Source organism: Xylocopa sonorina, chromosome 13 (genome assembly GCF_050948175.1).
Source record: "Xylocopa sonorina isolate GNS202 chromosome 13, iyXylSono1_principal, whole genome shotgun sequence".
Lineage (NCBI taxonomy): Eukaryota > Metazoa > Arthropoda > Insecta > Hymenoptera > Apidae > Xylocopa > Xylocopa sonorina.
This window is the reverse complement of record NC_135205.1, coordinates 3,207,401-3,235,247: the sequence shown is the minus strand read 5'-3', so window position 1 is coordinate 3,235,247 and position 27,847 is coordinate 3,207,401. Positions and strand designations below refer to the sequence as shown.

Below are 27,847 nucleotides of genomic sequence, written 5' to 3'. Positions count from 1 at the left end.
GGGATAACTTAACGAGGAGGTGATATTTTTAATTTCGTATCTTTGCTCGGTTGTTTTCAGAGAGTGCAAAGGCATCGTCCAATAGGAATCGAGTGGCTAGCTGACAAGTTGCGTCGGGGTGGAAATGGGCAGGGAACAGGAGCTTGTACGTATTCGGGCCGTGAAGTGTTGGTTTCGCGAAGGGGGTCAACTTCTGTGTCTACGTGATATTTCTTGTGTGTGGTTATTACTATTTCAACAATATAATGTAAATTCGATTTTAATGTCACGTATGTGCCAGTGTATTAAGATTATTTATATGGAGATCGTGGAGCGCTAGAAGATGCTGGTAAGGAAACAGGCGGGAGGCAAAGTTGACGTAGAAACAAGTGCGCAAAGATTGTATAGTTGAGTTCCTTTTTTTCCTGCCGTGTGCATCGAGAAAGTAAAATCCGTGCTTTTGTTATGTAGTTACAACGCTTTCGCAGGTCGTTACTTCGGACGAATGTCTCGCCTAAAGTACCTTCGAGGTTACAACTATTACCCGATGTCTGAGAAATCGACAGGCTGTCACGAACGTAGTGGACTCCGTTTTGAAAACGTGGTTAAGATGTCAAAGTATGAGTTTTAATTTCAACGAAATTTTCTCGTGCGAAAGTACTTGTTTATGAGTAGGACATTTGCGATTACAAAAAATCCTCTGTACCTGCGAGGCATGATCGCCTACATAAACAATAGCTCATCATATGAGGCAGTTAACGTTTTCATGCCACTTTCTGTCCGTTATTACACGGTTTTCTCGTTACTTGCGATTAAGTTAACGTAGATGATACTAAACGCTAGTGAGACACATCCTGACAAGAATTAAAAGATGAAATAAAAAAATAATAAATATCTGTAATTTTGTGTGAACGTTATTCTATTATTTTTATAATGTTTTATTAGGATAATATGTATGTAACATAAGATTAAAATTTTGTTTGTACGTGTATATATATATATATTTTGACCAAGGAGTGAGTGTAATGTATGATGATTATACAAAAGTATGTTAGAAGTGAAAGTTGTAGATAAAAAAATAGACATTAAGCGTAGATGTTGCTTGTTACAGGGAGACGATCCACCGTACCTATCAGTGGGTACGGAGGTTAGTGCTAAATACAAGGGTGCCTTCTGTGAAGCAAAAATTCGGAAAGTAGTAAGATCAGTAAAATGCAGAGTGACTTATAAACAAGGTTTAGGTACCGCGACAGTAGCTGATGATCAGATAAAAGGAACCTTGAGGGTAGGCGCGTCTGTTGAAGCTAGACATGGGGATAGAAAAGAATTTGTGGAGGCCACTATCACTAAAATTCAAGACTGCAGTCAGTATACTGTAGTTTTTGACGATGGAGATATTACGACATTAAGAAGAACTGCACTTTGTCTGAAGAGCGGACGACATTTTGCAGAGAGTGAAACTTTGGACCAACTTCCTTTGACGCATCCGGAACATTTTGGTAATCCAGTAATTGGAGGAAGAAGAGGACGTAGGTCTAGACAAGCGCAGTGAGTGCAGTGAAATGGGATTTTTATAGTTACAGTATTCTGAATTAATATGCGTTGATATCCGCAACCATAATTGTTGTTATAGAGATGAGAGTAGTGATGATGAAGATAGTCCTACACGAGGAACTCGTGATTCAGGTTCTAGTGGGACAGGTAAAGAAGGAATGGAGACAGAACCTGAAATTGGACGAGTTGTATGTGTGGAACTTGGGGATAAAAAGAAGAAAGATAATTGGTTCCCTGGATTAGTGGTTGCACCAACTGCTCAAGATACAGTGAGAATTCGAGTGAGAGATGACTATCTTGTGCGCTCATTTAAGGATGCTCGATAGTAAGTTCAATTTGTGTTTGTGTTTAAGCAGATTTTGTGGAACATTATACATGTAACAAGTTTGTGTCTATCTGTTTGTGATAAATTTATAAATAAAATATGAACAATTAATAGGTTGTACTAAAACTACATATAATATAAAAAGTAAACAAAGAAGATTATAATAATTGGTTATTCTTTAGTATTGAAACAGAAATCTATTAATTTTGTTGAAATAATATATATGTGTGTGTATATATATAGTTTTATTATGTGTGTGTATATATATACATATACATATATATCATATACGCACTCACTATATCTATAGAATTTATTTAGTTCATTGTATTTTAGTTTTTATATATATTTTTACATTGTTATAATTTCAATTAAATATGTATTATAATATTTTTCCAGAAAGTAATAACATATTAGTATTCGTTTAATTATTTTCCATTACATTACTATATTTTGCTTTTTACTTATTCAGTTATACAGTTCCAAAGAAAGAAGCCACTGAATTCACAAAAGAGCTTGTCAACAAAGTTGAGAATAGCACATTGAAGGTTGCAGTAGAAAAGGCATTGCTATTTTTAGAAAAGAATGAGTTACCTCCCCATTGGGATAGAGATTCTCTTTTTGGACATTCTATATCAAGTGGAAATAGTGATTCTGATGGAGAACTTGATTCTGATGTAAGATTTTGTTTATAAATTTCAATTATTGGTAAATTTAATTTGTCATCTTCATTTGTTGTAAAAGTAATTTATTTTAATTTGCAGAGTTCTGATGATGAACCGCGTGAGGAGAAGGATCACTTTGTGGCACAATTATATAAATTTATGGATGATCGCGGTACACCTATCAACAATTGTCCAATGATTGGTTCTGAAGATATAGATTTATATAGATTATTTCGAGCTGTTTACAAATTGGGTGGTTATAATCGTGTAACAAATCAAAATCAATGGAAATTAATAACACGTCGCCTGAGCTTTACAATGCAAAATTCACCGTCTACGCACAATTTGGTTAAACAGGCCTATAAAAAATTCTTACACTCGTTTGAAGATTTTTATAGAAAATTAGGTTGTACAATGGTAAATCATCCAAGGGGTTCTATACGCAAACAACGTCCAGGTAGAAGTCTGATTAGAGATAAAGACAGAAATACACCTATTCCGCCACAGGTATCGGTCATTAAAAACGAAAAAGAAGAAGAAGACAAGAAAATTATTGAAGAGGAAAAGAAAGAAAAAAAAGAAGTTAAAAAAGAACCAGTGAAAGAAGAAGAAATCATAAAGATAAAGAAGAAGGATGAATTTGAAGAAAGCGGTAGTGGACAAGAAAGTGATGTAAATGTTGAGGGTGAGGGAGAGTCTTCGTCTAGCAGTGAAAAATCACAAAAAATTTCATTATCGTTACCAAATAGAGGTAAATCTAAAAGTAAAGAAGACTCAAAGAAAAAGGTAATAGAGAAAAAGAAAAATGAGCCTAAAAAACAAGAGAAAAAAGACGATAAAATGAAAGAGGACGATGCTGCTAAAACAAGATCTAAATCCAAGGATGACACTGTAAAAGGTAAAATGTCTTCTGAAAATAGGGAAACGCGTACACCATCGAGAGAATCGGAAAGAAAAAATTTATCGAAACAAAGACGTTTAATAGACGAAGAATTGAAAAAGCGGGGGAGGAAACGGAAAGAATACGAAGCAGAAAAATCACGTACAGACGACCAGTTAATAGATTCAGCTCCTTGTTACAAAGGACCTGTAGAACTAGGGGACAGACTAAAGGTATATTATGGACCTACTCATGAATCTAAAGTCACTTATGAGGCGAAGGTTATCGACATGGAAAAGGAAGGTACAGAACCAATGTATCTGGTGCATTATACTGGATGGAATACGAGATATGACGAATGGATTAAACCATCGAGAATAGCACAGAATTTTACGCAAGCTCAAGGTAGGGTAAAACGAATTAAAGCTACGTCGCGACCTCAAACTCCCAGTACGAATTTATCGAATAATATAAATAAATCTTCGAAACTTGTTTCTAATACTAATTCAAGCACATCTCAAAGTCGTCGCCGAGCTCAAAGTGTGGTACCCACAACATCAGTCATTTCATCCACTTCGACGAAAGAGGTGAAGAAAGAAGAAAAAGAGAAGGATAAAGAGATGTCTCAACCAGCAAGATCTACAACGCCATTATCTGTTACGAGTTCCAGTTCCAGAACTAAAAGTCCAGCAACACCGGCAAATAATCGTCAAACGCGGACACGAAACAATGATGCATCTAGTATAGAACATCGAAGACGCACTAGAAGAACGTCTGGACATGCAGATATAGTTCCGTCAGAGACTGAAGAAAGCGAGGCGTATGATTCGGACACTACCGAATCTGAACAAACAAGAATCAAATCGAAGACCACAGATGAAAGAAAACGCAGAGAAACGAGATACAGAACAGAAGATAGAATAAAACCAGATGAGACAAGCGAGGGTGAAGAAGATAAAGATAATCTGGAGGAGCCACGTAGAGGTAGACGTTTAAGAAGAACAATTAGTAAATCTCAAGGTATAAAATCTGAACCGGACAGTGACGAAGAACAACCCAAAGGTCGAGATTTCGATTTAAATCAAATAAGATCTGAATTGAAAGGTTTTGACAAAGCGGTGAAATTAGAACTTGTTAGAGTTGAACCAGATCCAGAAGATGAAATAAAAATGGAAGAAAAGGAAACTGTTGTTTTAATTTCGCCGAAACTGGAAAAAAGTTTGGAACCATCGAAATTAGAAACAACACCTGAACCTAAAGTAGTTGACAATACAGAGGATATATATGAATTTAAAGAGCCAGAACCATTTGAATTTGAAGTACGAAATAAACGGGATACAAGCGGGGAGAAAGACAAAGTTAAAAAGAGGGTATTCGATGATGAACCGAAAAGTCCTAAGAAAAAACAAAAAATGGTCGTATCACCAGTTATAAAAGAAGCTAAACCGGATACAGACAACGATTCGCGAAAAAAAGTGAAAAAATTATTTGGCAAGAAAGTTGAGGATGTGACAGAAAATCTATCATCTCATAAAACAATACAATCCACATCATTAGCAACATGTGAAGAAGCTTTTGATAAACTTTGCGAGTCACCGTCATTTAATCAAGTGAAACCTGCACCTATTATTGAAGATACAGGCAAGATCAGCAATGGTATAGATCTTTTGTTTAACGATTTACCTGGGGATGACGATGCTACTCACGACGACTCAGAAGATCGTTTAATAATATCGGAAGTATCAGAAGCAGAACAAGAAAACCTATTTACATATTCACAGGAAATGTTTTCTTCTAATGATATAAATGATTCATTGGAATCAAGTAAAGAGGACACACCGATCGAATCGATAAGAGAAGATTTAACATCACCAATTTTAAGTAAATCTGATACAGCCAGTGAACAGAAGCAAAATATAAAATCTCCATCACATAGACAATCTCCAGAATTAAAACCATTGGATCCAAAAGTATTAGACGTTGCGTCTGTTCCATCACCAATCACTGCACCAGCACCAATTAGTGCAAGACTTCCAGCCACATCTACAATAGAAGAAAAACTTTCAGCTGCAATGGCATTCCGTAACAAAACTAAAGACGTTAAAAAGAAAGATGAAACTCCAGAAATTGTATGGAAACCCTCAAAAGAAATTCCTAAGAAATTGGATACTATAGTTATACAAAAGAATAAAGAAGATCAGCATGGGTCTAAAATTGAGACTGAAAATAAAAAACGAGATGAAGAAGGAACTGTGATAAATAACGAGGATCAGTGTAAAGAGATAATACGCATGGTGATTAAACCAAAGGATGAAGAAATAAAATTGAAAAAAGAAGTAGAAGTGAAAAAGTTTGTTGAAACAAAAGTAGAACATAAAAAGGTGCAAGAAAGTGAAGACGAGGAATGGAAGCATGTAGATAATGAGAAGTCGAAAAAACTGGAAGATGAATTTAAAGAACATGATCTAAAGGAAAAAGAAAAAGACAAACGTAAGAAAATAATCAGTCAAGAAGTAATAGACTCTGCAGATAGTAGTGATTCCGAGCAGAGACTAGTAATTGATAATGAAGAGTCGCAAGACATAAAAACTCCATCGAATTTTGATATTAAATTGAGAGCAGAACTAGACAGGCTTCAAGATACACAGGAAAGATATTCAAAATTACAAACACAAAAATTAATGCAACCGCAAAAACACCAACAACAGGAGTGTCTTACTGAATTTAAAATCGAGACTGCACCTGTTACGAAAACAGACGAGGAAGGGGAGACAATTAACTCTTTATTATGTGAAGAGGAAATACCAGGTTCGCCAGCGCCTGTTATCGAAAGTATAGAGCAAATAAATGCTGGTCCATCCTGTTCTCCTCCAAAAGTTAAAACTACAGAAAGTAGTATAGTATTAATGGAGATGCCTTTCGCAAGTGCACCTACAACCGGGCAAAGTACAACCAGCAGTACTGTTGCTACTCTTAGCATGGCACTGCCGAAAACTGCAGAAACATCTGTACCGGTTTCTTTGTCAGTTCAACAAAATCCTTCTCTAAATGTGCGACAACAATCTCATCATCAACATTTGCCCGCACTGATGCCTGCACAAAGAAGGGAAAGCAATGAAGCAGCACCTGTAATGGATAATACACCTCCGACAACACCTGACTCGAGTATCTCCAATATTTCTGGATCTCCGAGAGAAGAAAGAACGGGTGGATCATCGCCAACATCCGAAGATAATATGAAACATAATCGTGATAGTTCTGAAGCGGATAACGAGAGCGGCGGTAAAGGTCCGGGATTCAGTGAGGATGATACGTTACCAAATGTTGAAGGGAATTCTGCGGATAGGATATTAAAACCACCAGCAAAACGCTCTATCGAAGAGACACAATCTCCTAAAAAACGTAAAAGAAGTAGAAAGCACTCAGAATGTGAAAAAACTACTACCAAAAAAACTGGTAGACATAGTAGTAGACATGGTAGACATGGTGCTGGAAGCGATAGTGATGATACAAGTGAAGGTTCGAACTTGGGTGCAGTTAATTCGACTCCAAATCTAAATCACACGAATATTCCTAGTGTTCCCGATCTTAGCAATTACTCGTCGAGATCACCTCGACCGACAAAATACAATTTCTATGTGGAATTAGGTAAGAAATTGAAAGAATTATTATATACATATGGTGTATCACATAACTTGCTAGGATTTTTTTGGCATTTTTAGTTTTCATTTCATTATTTGATCGTCACAGTTTCTCAAAAATTCATGGCAATAGTTATATGATATACCTTGTACAGTATCAAATGAAAAAAAAAAAATTGATTTTTCTGTATTCGTTTTAGATCCGGAATTGGATGGAAGTCAAAGGATAGCTGTTTTGCAGCAAAAATTAGCTGAATTACGTAAAACGTACAATGCTGTGAAGGTTGAACTTGCCGCTATTGAAAGACGCAGAAAAAAATTAAGAAGGAGAGAACGGGAGGGTAAATATTTTATTCCTACAATTAAATGTATCCTTTAAGTACCAAGCATACCACTATAATGGCTCTTCCCTTATTTACCTCTTGAATACCAAGCATCGTTATTAACAATTCGCGGATAATTCCCTGATGCTTAAAATGTTAAATGTCACAGAAATTTATGTACAAAATTTGTCATGTATAAGGAATAAATTTAATCTGCTTTCAGCTATAAAAGCGGCTAAAGCAGAAATGCAACAGGCTTGTTCGTGATGAGCTGCCTTGACATCCTAATTCACTTAATCTGCACGGAAAAAAACTTTTATACAACTCCAAAAGGGACGATAGAATAGTATATCACTATACAATACCCCTGCGATTACAGCAGAGATTTCATGACAATTTTTACCTACCTAACATCGCTTAGGTAACTTTTTCCCTACTAATATAAATTGTAGATATAGACATAAGATTTTAGTATATATAAAGGAAGAGCACTTACCAGAAAATGAAAATATATTCATACATGCTTTGTGTTGTACATTGTTTTTTCATGAACGTAATGTGACACAGTTAAAAATTTGTATCTTCGATTTGTCATTTTCACCTGCTCAGAATGCAAAGTACAAATTATCGAACTTGAATGATCATTTTCATCGTTCACTCTTCTTTTTAAAGAAAAGGCTGAGAAAAATGTTACCGAATAGTGTGTTATTGTAAAGACATCTTGGGAACAAATAATTGTCTAAGCCGTCTGTCATTTCCGTTTTCGAGTACTAGCTTATAGCATCGTTGGCGGTTGAGCTGTTTTCAAGACGATAAAAAATGAAGATGTCAAGTGCAACAACCACCATATATTTCTTAGGATAGAAAATTTGTACATATTAGAAGTAGTGATGTTAATAGTGGTTTGCAATATAGGTATGTACGTAAATAGGATCTTAGAATTCTTAAGATCGAAATTTTTTTATTTAAAGTGTAAAAGTGGAAATGTTGCAATTTAAATGTGAATTTTAAAGTAGTAAGAACATAATCACTATTTGAAGCAATGTTCGTTTGTACGTAAACAATTTGCGAAATGAACGAATGATTGTACATTGATATGCATGTGAAATATAGCACAATTTTTAACTTCTGAAATAAAAAGATTACTTCAATTTATGTACATAATTTATATGAATAAAACATCGTATTATAGTTGTTTTAAAGTACGAAACATTAAAAAGTTTGTTGTAATTAAGCAGTCATATTCGTACTTCAAATAAAATTTCTTGACAAAATGCATAGAATTGGAACATCAATTATGCAATTGTCATGAATGCAGCTCAACACAGGATTCATCAATTCACAGTCTTTTGCATTATATCTGAAAAATTGCTGCCATTGTGCTTTAATCATCAGATAGGTATTAGACGGTCATCGTCATATATCGTAAATTGGTCAAAGATGCATTTATATTTCTATTTGGGCGTCGCGGTACCCCAGGTACTAAGTAACAAAGCAAAAAAAAAAAAAATTAAATTTAAGAAACAAGTTGCAGAAAAAACGAAATCAAATGCCCCTGAATGGAATTAAATTTGTACGAAGACATGTTGGCTAAGAAGAGAATGAAATTTTATATAGATATATATTATATATTTTTTATAAAAAAATCAGTTGTCGACGTGTTTTATGATATTAGACAACATGATCGTACACTGATTGGGGGAAAGATGAAAGAAATTTAGGAGTTGGGCTCCATAAATCTTTGTACATATTTTACATTGCGTGTGTTGAAGACACTCATAAGTCAGGTTTTAGTAGTTGTTTATCGCACACAGATATAGCTGCGCATATTATTGTATAATGGTTTCAGAAATCTTGCAGTAGCACATGCTATATATTTGTCTTAAGAAGGCAAGGAGATCTGCATCGACACTCATTACTAAACAATCCAATAATACACAAAACTTAGATACATACAAATACTTTCTGCTAAAAAAATTCTGCTAAAATGAAAAACAATTGAATATTTTATTTATATTTCATACTATTTAATATGTTAAAATATCCTGTAAGGGCGAATATAAAGATATTTTATTAACTAATAATTTTCGCTATTAAAATTAATAATGTGAACCTAAGTAGAAGCATTGTAAAACATGCATAGAACTGTACAGTTCAATTTTTAATAAATTGCAAAGTAATTATAACAACAGAATCATAAATAATAATGTTGAAAATATTAACATAATATTACTTTTTGTTATAAATATATTTATTGCACAATGCCTCGTGTAAGCGCTGTAAATTTTACAGTATAATAGTTACACTTCGTAAAGTATATATATATATATATATATACTTTAAATTGAAATACAGATAGAAAGTTATACTTTGTTTTTTCATAGTATTATTTTTACATGTAGTACTACTATACATTTGAAAGATAAATAAAGTATTGTGTGAATACAATGTTGTTCAGGATGCATAATAATGTGCATCTTATTATGAGTTAGCATTACGTTTATTATTGTATATGCATTTCGTACTTGCGTTGTAAATATATTTATTTAAAAAAAAATTCTATTATATTGGTTTGAAGATGCTGACTAAATTATTATATACATATTTTGTGATCACAGACACAATGAATTTATATTGTCTTTTCTTATGAGATAAGAATGACATATAAACTAAAAAAACGGGATGAAGAATGTAATATTTTTAAACAATATTAGAATTTTCAAAATCATACAACAATAATCTTTGAGTGACGAACGCATCCTTGTCTTCTAAAAACAAATTTTCTCCCTGTAAATCATGAATTACATGTGAGATAATACATATAGTAAGCACAATGTGGATTGTGTCGCCAACGAGTAATATTGTTCCACATAACATTTAATTGTGTTAGCGAATATTGTTAAGAAATAAATCTTATCTTAACAAACTGTAGTGGTATTATTCACCCTTGCGTTATTCTTATAAAAAGATTTTTGGTTTTTAAAATACGAAAAAATACTGTAATTAAAATATTTAAAAGTTTTATATTTAATAATTTTTATAAATTATTTATTATATTGCAACTTAAAAGTGGATATTGACATTTTTGTTAAACTCTGCACAATAATATATGTTAACACAATACAATTATGCAATGATTCTTATAATTTTTACCATATACATATATTTATTATATATAGCTGTTATGACATTTTAATTACTGATAATCCATAACAGAGAAAACATGATCAGTTCAATGTACAGTAGTACTGATAATTTTCTGTATTTAATATATGTAACACTAATTATAACTTTGTTAACTAAAATTTGTTACCTTAATTCTACATTCAATTAATTATGTGATATTACTTAGTATGCTCTAAGAAATTAATTTTATATATCTATCTATTTATCTTTGTACACCAGTAGTATAGATCCATGAAAGGAACAATACTATTTAAGATAAGATCGTTAAAAAACGTTTAAAAATATTGTCTAATGAAAACAATACAGATACATAAAATAAAATATAAGTTCAGTAATTTTAACATTATCTGAAGTATTTCTTATACAAATATATATAACTTTATTGTTATTTATTATCAGTCAAGAAAAAAAGATAAATATTTCAATTTTTTTGAGTATATGAAAAATATAAACAACTAATAATTATTTGTATATTTTGTTATGGTACCAATAAAAAATGGCTGTAACAACTGGCATAAAAAATAAAAAAGTTTTATACAATAAATGAGATTTGTACATTAAAAAATATTTAGTATAAGATGTTTAAAGATGAATATTTCTCATAAAATGTTGAGAGTAAATTAAACAAATACTCTTTTAACTGCCAAATCAATTGATTGCATATATGAATTTTCGTTTAACAGTTTTACATTTTCCTAGTAATAAATTACTAAAATAACAATACAATAAGGATAGAGAAAATGTTTAGTAATATTGAGCGAGAAAATCTACTTTCAATTCTATGTGTTAACATGGAGGTGGGCTAGACGTTGGTGCAGTATCAACAGTTTGTGTGGAAGTTGATGCAACTGTTGATGATTTATTCTGGGTGGTTAACCTTCGTTTAGCTGACAAGAATTGTTCCATTAATTCATGATGAGCTTCTAACCGTCCAATACAATGGAGACATGCCGTTTTAGGTAATGGATCATAGATGTTTATCTAGATAACAAAAGGATATAGTTTTATGTTTTCAAACTAAATATAAATGTTCGTTAGTACTCTTATTGCAACATAAGATACACATGTATATCTAAATATCAGATAGATATATCAATGTATGTGTATAATGTATAAATAAATTTTCAAAATTTTGTTTATGTGCATAAAAGCCTTTTGAAACAAATACTGATGTATTTCTTCACAATTAATATATAAGAACGATACCTGTAGTTATAACATTTCATAAATTTGAAATAAAATCATTTTTTTTGGAGCGTTATTCGATATAGTGCAATTATAAAATTATAATAACTAAATTTGTCGTGTTAACTAAAACAAACTCGAGTAATTGACACATACACATAAATATACTTTAAAAATACACGTAAAAAAACAGAAAATGTAACCAGGATGAAAACTGAATCAGTCATACGTTAGATACAATACAACATATGAAAATTTAATTGAAAACAGTATTGGTATGAGTAACTTCAAAAAGTATAAAAGCAAATGATGATTTTACCGTGATTGGAAGATAAGCATTTATTTTTTCAGCAAGCTTCATTCTCTCACCCTCTTCGCCGTATATGTGGATCACGAAACGGTTCATCTTACTGCAAAGTCTGCATATAAATCCCGTGATTACAGCTTTATCCGTGCTGCCCATTTCAGCTGTTTACTAAAATTTATTCTTTTTCGTATGTGACACTTATCGATATCTTATGTCTCGACACACACGTTACTAACTTTACACGAAAATTACTTTTCTATTAAATTGTACAAGATGTTGTGTTCCCTTCAAGATTAAGTTTGTTTATCATAGTTCTGAACAACTGGCGCTACCAGCACTGTACTCCACTACTTTTATCAGGACCGTACATATAATGTTACTTATATAAGTACCATTTTTTTTTCTTAGTAGTATTAAATATAATACATGTACCCTGTAAAGCTGACTGTTTCAAATTATACGAAATTTGAAAATATATGGAGAATATGTCATTATACTTATGGATTAAAAGTAATAGTTCACAAATGTCTAATATTTCAATAATTAAGCACAGTATGCAATGAAAATTTAAAGGTTATAATTTTAAATTAACAAATGTTTATGGACCTAATGAATTTATTGTTAAAATTGATGGTTTTTCAGTATTAAAATATATGAAAACGGTATTTCTTTAATTGACATACATAAAGTTAAATACGAAGCTAATTTAATTTATTTTCACGACTTCGTATTAAGTTTTTGTTATACAGATATATATATAGGTATATAATTCTGGAGTTATTTAGTAAATGTCCTTCGTATGTAATAGTTTTTACTATTTATTACTGGATTTACGGTAGACATCTGAAAAAGTAATATATTTGTTATTTAATATTTTTTATAAATCATATGTGTATAATGTATACAGACTTTTATCATAATGACTGTTTAATATATACTTATATGTTTCATTAAACATAATTTTTAGTGAGATTTAATTATTTATTAAAAAGTCATATCTGTATAAATTCTCATGCGTAGAAGTGATTTGAAATAATATAATTACAGATATATATTTTATGTTATAATAAAAAGAATATTTATAATATGGACGCGTAAATAATAAAATAATGCTTATGCTATGAAAGTTAAGATTGAATATAATTCGTAAAATAAAAAGACATCTTTGTTTGTTAAAGAATTGATATGTATGTACGACTGCTTTAAATATTATATTGTTTCAATAAAATATGGCGGCGATCAGCTGTCTTCTGTCATAATGACATTCATTTTGATAAGCACAAGATTAAATAGCTTTTAAGGAATTATTTTGATTAGTGCGTTCATGAATTGTGATGATAACGCGAACTTATTTTACACTATCATATGATTTTCTATAGATATGAAAAATTATCTAAAAGTAAAAATATTATACTGTTGCTCATCTGAAGTAAGCGGCAAGTGAACGCAGCTGCGTAAAAAAGCAATATGGTGACTAACGAATTAATCAAGTGTTGAGGATAATCAAGAATACAAATGTTTAATAATATTACCAACTTTTGGAATGGATGGTGGTGAAGTTGAGTGATGAACTTAACGTGATCAAGAGCCTTTCGGAGGCTAAAGGAAGAAAACCATGTGCGATGTATGTGTTGACTTTCATGACCTTCTGCTCTCCTGTAAGTAAAATGTGTACAATACCATTCATGCTAACCTATTATACTGTGTTGCATGTTACAAATTTTCATTTTCGCATCATCAATTAATAGCTTGGCACAAGTAATCTAGGGATAACTTGTTGCGAAAAATGTATCAAATTCATATTTACGCACAACTTTTCCTAATACGAAAATTCATTGTAATGTATAACCTTATCGTTTACGTTCGATTTTAAGAATTGGTGCACGAATAAGTTTTCGCTCTTAATGGATAAAATAATGAATATTTGCGAATGTATTCTATATTTTCAAAAGTCGTAGTCAATAGTAAAATTGTACGACATATGAAAATAAATATAACGATAACATAACAATGTTATATATAATGTAAACAAAAAAAATGTATTGTCATAAGAATGTTCCTTTATATTAACATCATACAAACTGTATCATTTTAGTGAGATATTCACAGTTTTTCTTCTTTCTTTTTGTAATTCACATTTAGATGATGAAAGATCATCAAAGGAACAAGATGGATTGGCAATACTTTGTATTTCGGATGTGGATACAACGCTACATTATGTTAATCAATGGGTACAAAGGTCTGACATTATTTCTATTTTTTATATACATTTTTATATATATTTTTGATTACTCGATATACATTTTTATTTTGATACAACTTCTCTTTTTTCATGTTTGTAGGCAATGCATGTGCTGTTATCGAGAAATAAAAAATTTTGATCGATTTATACGGCTAACTCAAAGTGTTGTAATATGTACATTACAACAATTACAAATTATACAAAATGGGCAAACAAGTGTTGGGAAAGTATCATTCAAAGATGAAAAGGAAGAAGAAAAGATAGATGAAGCTAAAATAGAAAACTCAGATTTTGCACAAACAGACACAACACAAATGAAACAAAACTGGTCTCAACAGGATAGAGAAAAATTATTTCATCTTCTTTCAAAGATATTTTTATTAAATTTTCCTCTTTATATAGCAATGAAGCATGGTGGTGCAATTAATCCATTAGCTCCAGTAAAAGTAATATATTATTATAGGTGAATGTATTTGTCTAAATACATTAATTACATTTTTATACATTGTTTTTTCTCATTTAAAGGATGAAGGAGGCTATTGCGAGCCCCATGATCCAGAAGTGCCAGCGCCTTTAATTAGAGCAGTTTCTATCTTTTGCCACCAAGGTGGTTTCAATTTAATGTCTACTTGTTTTGATATGGAAAATACATTACCTGTTAGCCTTGCACATTCAATGGTTGCAGTGATTTGTAATTTAAAACTTTGGTTGAATTATGGTAGTGTTATTCAACTCTTTATACCATTGCGTAGTCGTGTTATGAAATATATGTGCCGCTTAGCAGATAAAGAATTACGCACACCAGCAGTTAGAACAATGGCAGGTAAATTTTGAAATGAATTTACGACGGAACACGTAAATTTGTGTGTTTTTTTTATGTATATTGTAGGTAGTGAAGAAAGAAAAATACGTGAACGACCGCAAAAAATGTCCGTTGATAATGTGGAAATTTTCTTAACTTTTGTTGTCAGCTGCATTTTCTGCAATCGTTCATGTATTTTTACTTCTGCCGCTTAGTACCAATAATATATAGAGAACGAACTTTTACGTGTTTCAAGAATAATATGTTAAGAAGGTGCTAATATTTTGATATATATTTTTTCTACTATGAGATAATAACTTTTTATATTTAGATTTCATGTGGAGTGCTGTAAAGGATCCTATTGATGCAGTTTTGCCAAGTTTCGATCGTGATGGATTGGATCTTGCATTTAAATATTTTACTAGTACAACTTTAACTATGAGACTAGCTGGGATAGCTCAGATAAATGCTCATATCACTGCATTCAATGAACTTTGCAATAGTGAAACTGTCGCTGAAGTGGAACAAGTGGGCCATGCATTAGCTGCTTGGTTAACAGAGAATAATATAATAGCTCATATATTTGGACCAAATTTGCATGTAGAGGTTATTAAGCAAAGCCACATTGTACTAGGTTTCTTAGCCATGGAAGGTAGAATTACATGCTCAGACATGGATACTATGTGGCAAGCTGCACAATTAAAACATTGTGGTCGACCAGTATATGATTTATTGGCACCGTTAGTAAAACATTTGGCTCCGACTCCAGTTTTACATTTGTACTCTTTGTTAGGGAAATTAGAGCCAAAGGACCACACAGAACAGAGTTTATTTCTGGCATCTGCTTTGATAAAATTTATTTGGACAGCAGGTGGATCAGGTTATCCAAGAGGTTTGTCTGTAAAGAATAGAGAAATGTTAAGAGGTAGTAGCGGTATTGGTGGTAGTAGCACTAGTGATCCGAGTGGAATGGATGGAAGCAGTCCAGATGAAGATGAAGAAGAGCCTAGTCCTGCACCATCAGAAGGTCCCTCACCGCGGAAACAAGCAAGAGGTGACAGTAGTGATGGAGAAGGTATGTTCTATTTAAATGTAATAATTTCATCTTCAAACGCTTAAGACTTAAAAATGTAAATATTAATAGGTCTGTTCAAAGCAAAAAATGTGGGCACAGTTGTACAAACAAACTTAAACGAAGGAGAAGATTCAGCAATAGAAAAGTCTGAATGTCTTGTTGAATCAAGGAAAGATTCTGCATCCAGTATTCAGGATGATATAAAAGAAAAGCAAAGTGGCTCGGATGCAGAAGCAGATACAGAAAAATCTAATGCAGAGGAAACAGTTGCAATAGAAAAAAGGAAGCGGAAAGTATTAAGAAAACGGAAAAAACCACAAAAACGTTCGTTAGTTACTGTAGATAAAACATTAGAAGGTATCGTCAATGAAGAAAATAATATGAAAACTAAAGATTTAATGTTGGATATGAAATACAGACCGGAGGATGTTTTGAATAGTACTTTGGATACTAGTGGACTAGTTTCTATGGATGATCCAAAAAGTGTTGATGCGTTGGATCGTGTGAAGCAACAGGCGATGGCTTTAGATCCAAGTGATCAACAGGTTCCGACTACGGCAGCTCTATTAAGAAGAGCTAATAAGAATAAATATATGTCATTAGTGGGTCATAACGTAGATCGAGCAGCTGATTCTGCAGACACTTCGCACGACGAGGATGATAGTGATGTAGCCGGTGTTCTAGCAGCAGCAGATGGACCTGGTGCTGTTATATCTGAGCTTGCTGGCTTAGTACATACGACTGGACCTACGTTTTTACCTTCAGGTTTGGATGAAATGCTTTCGGATGAAGAAGGATCCTATAGCAGTAGGATATCGAATAAAAGTGAAAAAAATATGGCAGATTTTGACGGAGAGGAAAGTGGATGTGAAGAAGAATTAGCACAATTAGCTGCCCGTCACTTAACGGCTATACAAATGCAAGCTTATCACCCTCATCACTCTCATCCGACAATGACGATTAGGCGATCCGTTTGTCGCCCTTCACAAGTAAGAAGTATTCGTCAAACTGTAACACGCGTTAGTTCTCAATTCAACTTAGATACTATATGTAAACCTGGGAATACATTGTTATGGGATCTTCTGCAAGATGAAAAAATCGGTCAATTGGGAGAAGGTTTAGCTCTAGAAGCTGAGAAAGCGTTGTGTAATCTTCTCTGTTTCAATGTGGATCGATTAATACCTATGAAATTCATAGAAGGTTGCTTAGAAAATCTTGCAGCGAATCGTTCTGTGGTTATATCTTTAAGATTGTTACCCAAATTACTTGCTAGTTTTCAACAATTTGGTGCAATGGATGCACATACAATAACCACTTGGGCTGACCGCGAACGAGGAATGATGAAACATTTCTTCAATAATTTGAAAACGTACACCAGCACAGGACCGAAAAATAGTTTATACTCTCATCAAACAGAAATACAAGTTAGACTACAATTTTTATCTTCTATTTTTTCACCTTTGGGTTCACCTGATTGTTTTCGTCTAAGCCTCGAACAAGTGGACATATTATGGCAGTGTTTATCTCAAGATCCAACGTGTGCTGATGAACTTTTTAGTTGGTTACTTAGTCAAGCGAAATCAACGGAACAACATGCGCTTGGAATGGACACGCTTAAGCATTTATGCATGCGTAAATTACCAAGCTTACCACCAGAAACTATTAGTATGACTGGTCTCAGTCTCTTTCAACAACTATGTAACCTGGCTCGTTTAGCTGCCGCGCACTTAGATAGACCTTTAAGAGATGTAGATTCTGTTGGTATGGATTTTTTGTGGAGAATTGCGTTAAAAGCTAAAAGTACAGATGTTAGTATGGCAGCTATACAATATCTAAACGGATATTACATGTCCAGACAATTAACTCAAGAAGCAGAATTTGTTTCACAGTGTATGACTCATCTTGCCGCGGCTAGCGCTGATTTAGAAATAAACGAGGAGGCTAGTTTACGTTGCATACAGAGAGCTTTGTTACTGTTGAGAACACATTTAGAAGCATTTCGAAAACGATATGCATATCATTTACGCCGTTGGATATTAGAAGGCAGAGGTGCTGGTAATCACGTTGCTATGAACACTTCGGACAAAGGTCAGCAATTAAAAATATTTGTACAGCCTGCTGGAATCCCTGAGAAAACAAGCTTCACTCTTCTTAGTACTGATTACGTAGCTGATTTAAGAGCAGAAGTTGCGAAATGGTGGGATGACACTCAAAATAATCAAGAAAAATCATCGTCTATTACAAATTCGAGTCAAAACAATGGATCTGTGCTGGGATCTCTGCTGACTGATGGGCCAATTAGAATGATTACACAAGGTCAGGAATTAACTATTGATTTCGATGAAAAGACATTGCAAGAAATGGGATTCAAAGATGGTCAGCTAGTGTTCATTTCTCCTGGCGCTGGTCGGGGTAATGGTACAGGTAGATGTAATAAACGAGATGTAGATTCACCGTCTCTTTTACCACCACCTCCTCGAGAATCTTTACCAACGTTACTATTGCTACGACCACAGTATTTTGAACAACTATTTACACTAATGAGAACTTTAAGTGCTATGAAAACGGTTGTTAAAGGAGGACAAGAAATTCATCACACGAAAGCTCAGGTACTTTCGAGAAGAGTTTGGGATACGTTAACGTTATTACCAACTAGTCCAACGTTATTGAGAGGATTTCAAAAGCTGGGAGAGACAACTCTGCCAAAGTTATTGGACCCCGCTAGCCCACAAAAATTGATGTACTCATTATATATTGTAGAGTCTCTAAGTAGACATAGCACAACGAGTCAGCCTTCTGTGGTGAATTCTACGTCTATCGCGTCTGGTAACGAGGGTGATGGCGATGTAGATGATAACCACGAAGATAAAGAGAAAGACGTTGCTTGGTCCACATTGTTCGTTCAGCATGGGGGTTTGCGTCATTTGTTTGATATTTTTATGTCGGGATGCTTAGAACAAGGTGATGGTAGTGAATGGCAGCAGGACTGTCTAGCTAGTTTGCTGAAACAACTGTGTCATTTGGGCGTCGTTAAGGAAGAGAAAAAACGGAGTAAAGCGGACAAGTTGCTTGTTCCTAAACTAAGTGAAGCGATGCTGTCGATGATGAACGTTGAAGCTGTTATGTCTCGAATAACGAATATATTAAACGAAGCATCTCTACCTAGAGATCCGAATCACTACAAAACAGGACTTTTCGGAAGATCACAAGTTATACATTATACTATGGCTTTATTAGTTTGTTGGGTACACAGTGACGAAACGGTCAAACAGTATCTTTTTTCATCTCCAGAACCTTTTGGAAAAACTTGGTTACGAAGGTTGGTGTTGGAAGATCCTGAGCCAGCTGTGAGAAGAGAAGTCTGTACAGCGCTGTACAGATTATGTCTAGGAACCACAGGATGCGAAGATGAAAATTCTGGTATTCCTAGTTTGATTGTACCTATGTTAAATACATTATTGGAGCACCTTGTGATTGCAGAAGCAATGCAACCGTCTCACCGAAAACCAGATTTACCATTGCATTTACATCCAGTGCTTGATGATGGAAAGGAACCATATGGACCTGCTTGCAGGGACTATTTTTGGCTTGTTTGTCGATTAGTTGATTCTCTTCCAGAAGAAACCATCAAAGAAGGTTCAGATGACACAAATTTAACAATAGACCTTGAAGCTTTAGCAATAAGAGTGATTGACTCTGTTTTAAACAGAGATCATCTTGAAACGCGTCATAATACGGTAGAAGACGATGGTCTAGTCGGATTATTGAATCTTACGTGCAATATTATGACCCATAATCCACCCTGTAAACAGGGAAAAATTGGACAAAATTTATTGCACGAAGTATTTGATTTTCTGTTTGCATTACCTAATCCTCGGTCAAAGCATGTTCCAAAATGTAAAAGTCAAGTATCCAGATCAGCAGCTTTCGATCTTTTAGTCGAACTCGTTAAATCTGCTCCTGATAATTATAGAATTCTTCATGAAAAGCTATTAGCTCAGCATAAACCTGGTCCTCATTCGCCATATCCGTGGGATTATTGGCCCCACGAAGATGGACGTTCTGATTGCGGTTACGTAGGCCTGACAAATTTGGGTGCTACTTGTTACATGGCTAGTTGTATGCAGCATCTGTATATGATGCCACAAGCACGTGTCTCCATATTAGGCGCTGATTGTAACAGAGCAAATAAACATCAGCTTACATTAAGGGAATTACAACGAATGTTCGCTTATCTTTTAGAATCTGAAAGAAAGGCATATAATCCTCGAAGTTTCTGTCGTGTATACACCATGAATCATGAGCCCCTCAATACTGGAGAGCAAAAGGATATGGCTGAATTTTTTATAGACCTTGTATCTAAATTAGAAGAAATGACATCAGACTTGAAGAATTTGGTAAAAACATTGTTCTGCGGCGTGATATCTAATAATGTTGTATCGTTAGATTGTGAACATGTAAGTAGAACGCTCGAGGAATTTTATACTGTACGTTGTCAGGTGGCAGACATGAGAAATCTTTACGAAAGTTTAGACGAAGTCACGGTCAAAGATACTTTAGAAGGAGACAATATGTATACATGTTCACAATGTGGTAAGAAAGCAAGAGCAGAAAAGAGAGCGTGTTTTAAAAAGTTACCACACATATTATGTTTCAATACAATGAGATATACATTTAATATGGGAACTATGTTAAAGGAAAAGGTGAATACACATTTTAGTTTTCCGTTGAGATTAGATATGTCTGGATATGTTGAGAAAAAGCTTATGCCACAACAATATCAAGAAGAAAAAAAAGCATCTGAAAAAAGAAAATCTGAAAACGATTGTCAGTCAGGATTGGATAACGATGATGATGATAATGGAGAAATGGAACATTATCAATATGATTTAATAGGTGTAACAGTTCATACTGGCACGGCTGATGGTGGACATTATTACAGTTTCATTAGAGATCGCACATCTCCTAATAAAGATAAATGGTTCTTATTCAATGATGCAGAAGTAAAACCATTCGATCCAAATCAAATAGCGGCAGAGTGTTTTGGTGGAGAAATGACCAGTAAAACCTACGATTCCGTTACGGATAAGTTTATGGATTTTAGTTTTGAAAAAACAAATTCAGCATACATGCTATTCTATGAATGGTGTGCTGATCCTGGTGATCAAATGAAAGAGGATGAAGCCACTGTTTCCAGTCCAAATGGGAGACAGTCTTCTTCATTGGTTCAGAAGAGTACTAGTAAATTACCACCGTTAGAGCTGAATAAAGAGCTTGAAGATTGGATATGGCAGGATAACATGCATTTCCTGCAAGACAAAAACATATTCGAACATACATATTTCACATTTATGTGGCAAATATGTGGTTACATACCGCAAACATTGCTCTCTGTTCAACCTGATATAACAGAGATGTCAGCAGATCTTTCAACATCATTTTTTATGGAAACATTTATTCATGCTAAAGAGAAACCAACCATGGTACAATGGGTAGAATTATTAACGAAACAGTTTAATGGCTCGGCTGGTGCATGCGCTAGATTTCTTGAAAAAATGGCTGGAGACTCGTGGTGGCCAATTCAGATTCTAGTCAAGTGCCCTAATCAAATGGTTAGACAAATGTTCCAAAGATTATGTATTCATGTGATACAACGGTTGCGCGCTACTCAAGCACCTTTATATCTACTCTGCGACGAAGAGAACGACGTGAATACTGTCGGCACTCGGTCATGCGTAACAAGATTTGTAAGAATGCTTCTGTCTCTTATGGAGCATGCGAAACAACATTTGAAACACCTTACTGAATATTTCAGTTTTTTATATGAATTCAGTAAAATGGGTGAGGAAGAAACTCTATTTCTAATAAGGGTACAAGCCATATCGACCATGGTGAATTTTTATCTCGGACATAAAACACATGAATTCGTCGACGCGGTTAGTGAAGAAGAAGAGGAAGAGGAAATAGTTGCTATGCCTACAGAAAAGTTGAGACCTGCTTCGTTAGATAAAATGATTACGTTAATAGCAACTTTGGTTGAGCGCAGCCGAGGACCGGATCACAGGTAATTCAAAGAAATCTATCAAATTCATTTCACGTGTAGAAGCACACACATATGTACGTCATTTTGTTTATAAATTTGTATGTACGTATGTTTCAGACTAGCATTGTCTCCAGCAGACCTTAGTGCCGTAGCAGGTGGTAAAGGATTTCCCTTTTTATATCAACAAACACGAGACGTCATCAATCTCAACCAAACGCGAAATTTAATACAGTCTTTGTGCCGTTGGAACGATAGACTAGCCATACATATTGTAACGATGATATTTCAAGCTATAACGAAACATACAGATGTGTATCAACCATTCTTCAAACTTCTGACATTGTTAACTGAGAGCTCAGGATTAAGCGGATTGCCTTGTATGACTCAACTGATCTTGGGCAGAGTTTGGGAAGCAGCTAGAGTTGCTCCACATGGAGCATTAGAATGGCTAGCTTTAGCTGTAACTAGAAGCAAACTTGCGCATGCTTGGGTGTTACAAGGATTGGACACATGGTTACAGCATTTTCTGTTGGAACATTCAAATCAAAGAGTTCGTTCTGCAGCTGCTTTTCTTCTTGTATCGTTGGTCCCGTCAACGCATTTCAGACAGGGCTATCGCAGTGCTCATAGATTAGGTTTAGGATGCAATACATCTAGAGAACTACAACTATCACCGGAAGCTACTTTAATTTTACATAAAATATATACAGCACTCTTAAGACTATTGCAACCTGCAAGACATTATATTGATATACAAACTCATGGTACAATGAAACTCACTGCCTATTTTGCATTACTCACATATTGCGTTGTCTCCAAAACAGAAAAATTAATGGTAAATACTGCATACTATTATAACATTGGTATAAATATATTTTATATTATGATATTTATTTCCAGTTCGGACAGTATCTGAATGACTTATGGACACTTTTTCATCCAAAACTTTCTGAGCCTAGCATTCCAGTGCATCATAACAAACAAGCTGTGTTACTATTTTGGTATCACGTTTGTTCTGATTGTCCGGAAAATGTCGCTCTCATACTTCATAATCCTCACATAACTAAAAATATTGCATTTAACTATATACTGTATGCATCAGTTCCTTTAATCTATAAACGATAATATCAAGACCTTTTGTTTTTCAACTTTTATATATTTTTTAGTGCTGATCATGAGGATCAGGATGTGGTATTATTTAATAGGGTAATGTTACCCGCTTATTATGGTTTATTACGATTATGCTGTCAACAATCGCGCACGTTTACAAGACAATTAGCTGCACATCAAAATATTCAATGGGCATTCAAGAATATAACACCTCACCCTACTCAGTATTCGACTGTAAGATATCTATTTATTTAAAATCATTTTTCTATAAAATTAATATATGTATATGCAGAAAATAAAATATATTTAATTTTTTTTCATAGGCTGTGGACGAATTGTTTAAATTAATGCAATTATTAGTTGCAAGACATCCCGATCAGACAGAACAAGAAGAAGCTGAAATTGCGTCATTCAGAAGAGGAACTTTATCTTCCTACTTACAAGGCCTGGATGGACGATCGTGTTGGGCTACACTTATTTCTGCATTTCGGTATGATATGAAATTTTTGCACACCATCTCTCACTTTTATGCTGTTTAATATAAATATTTTTATATGATTGACAACTATATGTTATGATGTTTTGCAGCATCTTGATTGAATCGGACGATGATCGTCTCTACGTTATATACAACGGAGGATTAAGTATGGCTTTGGAAGCTTTCCATATGCTGCATATCATGTATCACGAAGCAACAGCATGTCATGTTGCTGGTGATTTAGCTGAGTTAATAGCGATTATCGTAGAACTTGTACGCTGTATCAGAACAGCTCGAGACGGACCAGATGCGAGAAATATATTGGGAAATTGTAAAGAATGGCCAGACATTTTACGGAAGTTAGCAACACTGTTAAACACGTACAATCCTCCGGACATGAGAAATCTTGCTATAGATCTTTTGAAGGAACTCGTGATGCTCGTTCCCGCTGAAGCGATCTCAATTTTAGCTCCGCTGCTCTCACACTGCCATGCAGCTCTTCAAGAGTCTCATGCCGCTGTCCCACCTGGCCCGTATCTTCCACGAAGATCTACTCCTCCGGGAAAAATGCCTACTCGACCTGCTAGACCGATGGTTCAAATGGCGGTACCACATTCTCAATTGGAAGCCTCGAAAGGAGTAGATTCCGAATATGATAACGCTTTGCTTGAATTTTATTTGCCATACCATGAACTAATTGATGTAATGTGCAGATTAGCGATTAATAATGACTGTATGACCGATACATTAGTCAACCTGAGCGCTATGTTAGGATTCGAAGGTGATCATTGTTTGTTGCCTAAGATTGGTAAAACGAAAAATATTTCATAACAAAATTATTTGATTGCAGGTGTTCCATTGCACTTAGCCTTGTTTCCTAGATTATGGTTAGATGTTCATGCTGCTACACACATAGACAGAAAACATATTGCGTCTCTTCTTTGCTCTTCCTATACAGTGGATTACGTAGATGCTGTGTTACTAGATGAACGATCATCGCTAGGAATACCGGCAATTCACGCTTTCCTCAAGACTTTCTTTCCGAAACTTGCTAATCATGTATTGACTGAACAGACTTGTTTACTTATTGACAATTTAGTTAGTTCCATGGTGGAAATGGTGGAGGCAGTAGATATTCAAGCATCTGCGCATAGGTTAACGGGAGATCTGAGAGCATTAGCTCTTGTCTATAGCAGCAGTACAAGATTAAAACCGCCAAGTAGTTTGCTACCAGCTTTAGAAACCTTATTGTCTCGAACTAAAACTGTTAAAGTAAAAGAGTCTAATCAACAGGAAGTAGAAGCTCCTACGAAGAAACGTAAATTTACAGTTAATGAGGACAGTGAGACCGCTGATACGGATTTACATTTACCAATTAAGGAACTTAATGAACAAAAAAGTGTCTCTAACGTAGACATCGAAGACAAAAACAAAGCGGAAGTAAACGATATGACTTCTTCTGATTCTGGAGATGATAAAACCATATCAAGAAATAATATTCAAGCAGAAAATATTCCTACAAGTATCAGCACGATATCCCCAGGTTTAATCGACACTGTGACAACTAATAATTGTACGAACCAGTTACGATGTTCGTTAACTAACGTTTCTTGGTTCGAAATGTTGGAAAAGACAATTGTAGATCTGCAAACCATTGTGCAATTGCAAACGAAAAGTAACTAATGCTCTATGTGTTTTGAATGGTGCTTTATCGTAGAAGCATACAATACAGAACTAAATTTACGTGTAACTGTGTGGTTCTTTAAGATAACAAAATGGAAATTCGGTTATACATTCAAGATCTAAATGGACAAGTTTTAGTGCGTTTGTGTTCTATAAAAAAAAAGGGTACATATATTTCCATATATGTATCTATTTTCCAAATGTAGGCAAATAAGATAGTTTTGTCAACTTAAGTTATATTAACATATTCAAAGAAAAGGAGAAAAAACAAATCATCAATCAGGACAGTGAATAATTTTTAATTTATGTAATAAATGTTCGTTAGTGCTGTGAGATTATCTGTCTCTTGGCAATATTTACATACACTTTTATGTGTACAATAATATAAGCTGCCCAGTATTCAATAACATAAATTGTGACAAATCTTGAGATAGTTTAAGAGATACAATTCCAAAACTATTAAACCTATGATTATTTTGCTACACTTATCTCAATTTTGAGGGTTAGGTATTACAGGGTTCTTTCAATTTTTCATCATAAACTATATAATAATAATACATTTTTCGATCATCAGCCTTGGAAGCTGTGTACCGTTTAAATATTATTTACATACTTATCCATAAACATTAGCTTGTCATTGTAATATATTTTCCATCATACTTTTAATATATTTCCAGATAATTAATTGTGTAATTTATGAATGAGTACTTTTATCTTCTAGGTCATTGCACGTTTATTCAACATATCTTTCTAAACTAATTTACATGTATGGGTATATTATTACATTTTTTATTTCTAGTATGTATCTAAACAGAAAATATAAATTGTCTTTTTGTTTTGGGTAAATTGTGTGCCAATAGCTCTAATAGATTTACTTTCGATGCCTTAGATCAGTTTCATTTTATTTTTATTTCACTTATTTGGACTATATATACATATAAAACGAAATTATACTGCGTATATATTTTTATTTTGCAAATACAATATTTTAAATTCTTTTTAGTTTTTTTTTATAAAAATAAAATATGATTTTTGCTCAAAAAGTAAGTTTTAATCATCTTTCACAAGAAATTATAATTGATTGCAATTATTACAGACAAAAAAATCTTAGTGCCTATAACACTGATGTACAGCTCCCTTCTTTGGCATAACAGTAAGAAATAAGAATATCTCACATCACAAATGAACAGTTATAAACTTTTTTAAAGTTTGAACAAAAGTCATCAGGCAAATTATTCGAATACAAATTTTATCTTAACATTCAACAAACAAGCCTGGAAACATATCCGTATAAATTGTTATGTATGTATGTATTAATTTACATGCACTGCTTTATTATATTTATTATTATTACGTGGTAATCGTGAGTTATTAAAAAAAAGAATATATTTATTGTTTTTTACTAACTCTCGTTCTACAAGAAACAAGTTACTTTACCGCCATTTGTCAAACATTTTTTAGAATCTATATTCAGGAGAGATATACTTAATACGATTAAAATTGACTACTTTTTAATTTGTTCGGTAAATATCTCTACTTTTTGAGGGGGGGGGGGGAATAAATATGGGCTATTGTCTTTTGTTAGTCTAGCTGTCCAGTAAAATAGTATTTCTGGCAATAATTTAAATTATACGTATTTCAAGGAATATTAAATATATTTAATCGAAATATTTAAATATATTTAAAAATGTGTACATCGAAATAAATGAGTTTATATATTTTATTTATAACATCATTAGAATTATTACACCGTAATTAACGACATATACGTTTCCCGAACTATATACTTTCATTCTTAATATTGGAAATACTGTTTTACCCAGCATTATATAGCCTACGTAGTATATCATTTGAATGCAAAATCATAATTTATTGTATACGCTTAACGCGCGAATATATATACGAATAATAATCAAAGGCATGTTTTCGTCATAATTAAGCTTATTATCAGACAATGGCACTAAAGTATAACTCGTCCATATTGAAGTTCAAGAATCGTCACGTGTATTTTCAATTTCGATGATAACAATACCATAGCTAATTAATTAATGAATGATAGTAAAACGAAAGCAATGAGTGTTAATAATAAGGTTATTATGGCGTTTCTGTGCGATATACCTGTTTCATTTTCATGTTACTTAACTAAATGAATAACTAGATTTTGTGAGGTACTGCGTAAATTGTATATCTATATACATATGTGAGAGAAAAACGTACCTTTGAAAAAATCGGATTAAAAAATTAAATATAATGAAAAATTTATGATGAAAACCTGTCGATAGCTATTTGTTAATTAACTTTCATGGCATTCATTTGGTGAGTATTAACGATTAAAAAATTGAAAGTATGATTGAGTTAATGTTTCCTCG

At 33.5% G+C, this 27,847-nt stretch overlaps 3 protein-coding genes across 3 annotated transcripts; 2 read left to right on the top strand and 1 right to left on the bottom strand.

Moving 5' to 3' along the window:
* The first annotated feature begins 101 nt into the window (after positions 1-101).
* Htk (AT-rich interaction domain hat-trick) lies at positions 102-8,072 on the top strand. The gene is made up of 7 exons (XM_076906246.1): positions 102-328; positions 1,091-1,527; positions 1,613-1,858; positions 2,331-2,535; positions 2,623-7,051; positions 7,245-7,385; positions 7,591-8,072. The coding sequence occupies exons 1-7, from the start codon at positions 323-325 to the stop codon at positions 7,632-7,634; spliced, it is 5,508 nt and encodes a 1,835-aa protein (XP_076762361.1). The 5' UTR covers positions 102-322; the 3' UTR covers positions 7,635-8,072.
* Positions 8,073-11,007: 2,935 nt separating this feature from the next.
* Positions 11,008-12,208, bottom strand: LOC143430233 (uncharacterized). The gene is made up of 2 exons (XM_076906303.1): positions 12,058-12,208; positions 11,008-11,534 (listed from the first exon to the last, which is right to left on the bottom strand). Exons 1-2 carry the CDS (start codon positions 12,199-12,201, stop codon positions 11,340-11,342), a joined length of 339 nt encoding a protein of 112 aa, XP_076762418.1. The 5' UTR covers positions 12,202-12,208; the 3' UTR covers positions 11,008-11,339.
* A 1,087-nt stretch (positions 12,209-13,295) lies between these two features.
* On the top strand, positions 13,296-27,025 carry Puf (ubiquitinyl hydrolase 1 puf). Its single transcript, XM_076906239.1, is given in 13 exon segments — positions 13,296-13,650; positions 13,653-13,703; positions 14,188-14,284; positions 14,388-14,733; positions 14,813-15,110; positions 15,421-16,164; positions 16,234-22,228; positions 22,325-23,042; positions 23,108-23,298; positions 23,374-23,551; positions 23,641-23,807; positions 23,906-24,576; positions 24,646-27,025. Coding segments are annotated over 13 exon segments (10,347 nt in total). The 5' UTR covers positions 13,296-13,592; the 3' UTR covers positions 25,479-27,025.
* Positions 27,026-27,847: the final 822 nt, after the last annotated feature.

Bases quoted from the DNA above. Each gene is read 5' to 3' on its own strand.
- Htk (XM_076906246.1), top strand. The intron at 2,536-2,622 runs GTAAGATTTTGT...TTTAATTTGCAG, and splicing joins ATGGAGAACTTGATTCTGAT to AGTTCTGATGATGAACCGCG. The intron at 7,052-7,244 runs GTAAGAAATTGA...TATTCGTTTTAG, and splicing joins CAATTTCTATGTGGAATTAG to ATCCGGAATTGGATGGAAGT.
- LOC143430233 (XM_076906303.1), bottom strand. From the start codon at position 12,201: ATGGGCAGCACGGATAAAGCTGTAATCACGGGATTTATATGCAGACTT. The intron at 11,535-12,057 runs GTAAAATCATCA...TTTGTTATCTAG, and splicing joins ATGCTTATCTTCCAATCACG to ATAAACATCTATGATCCATT.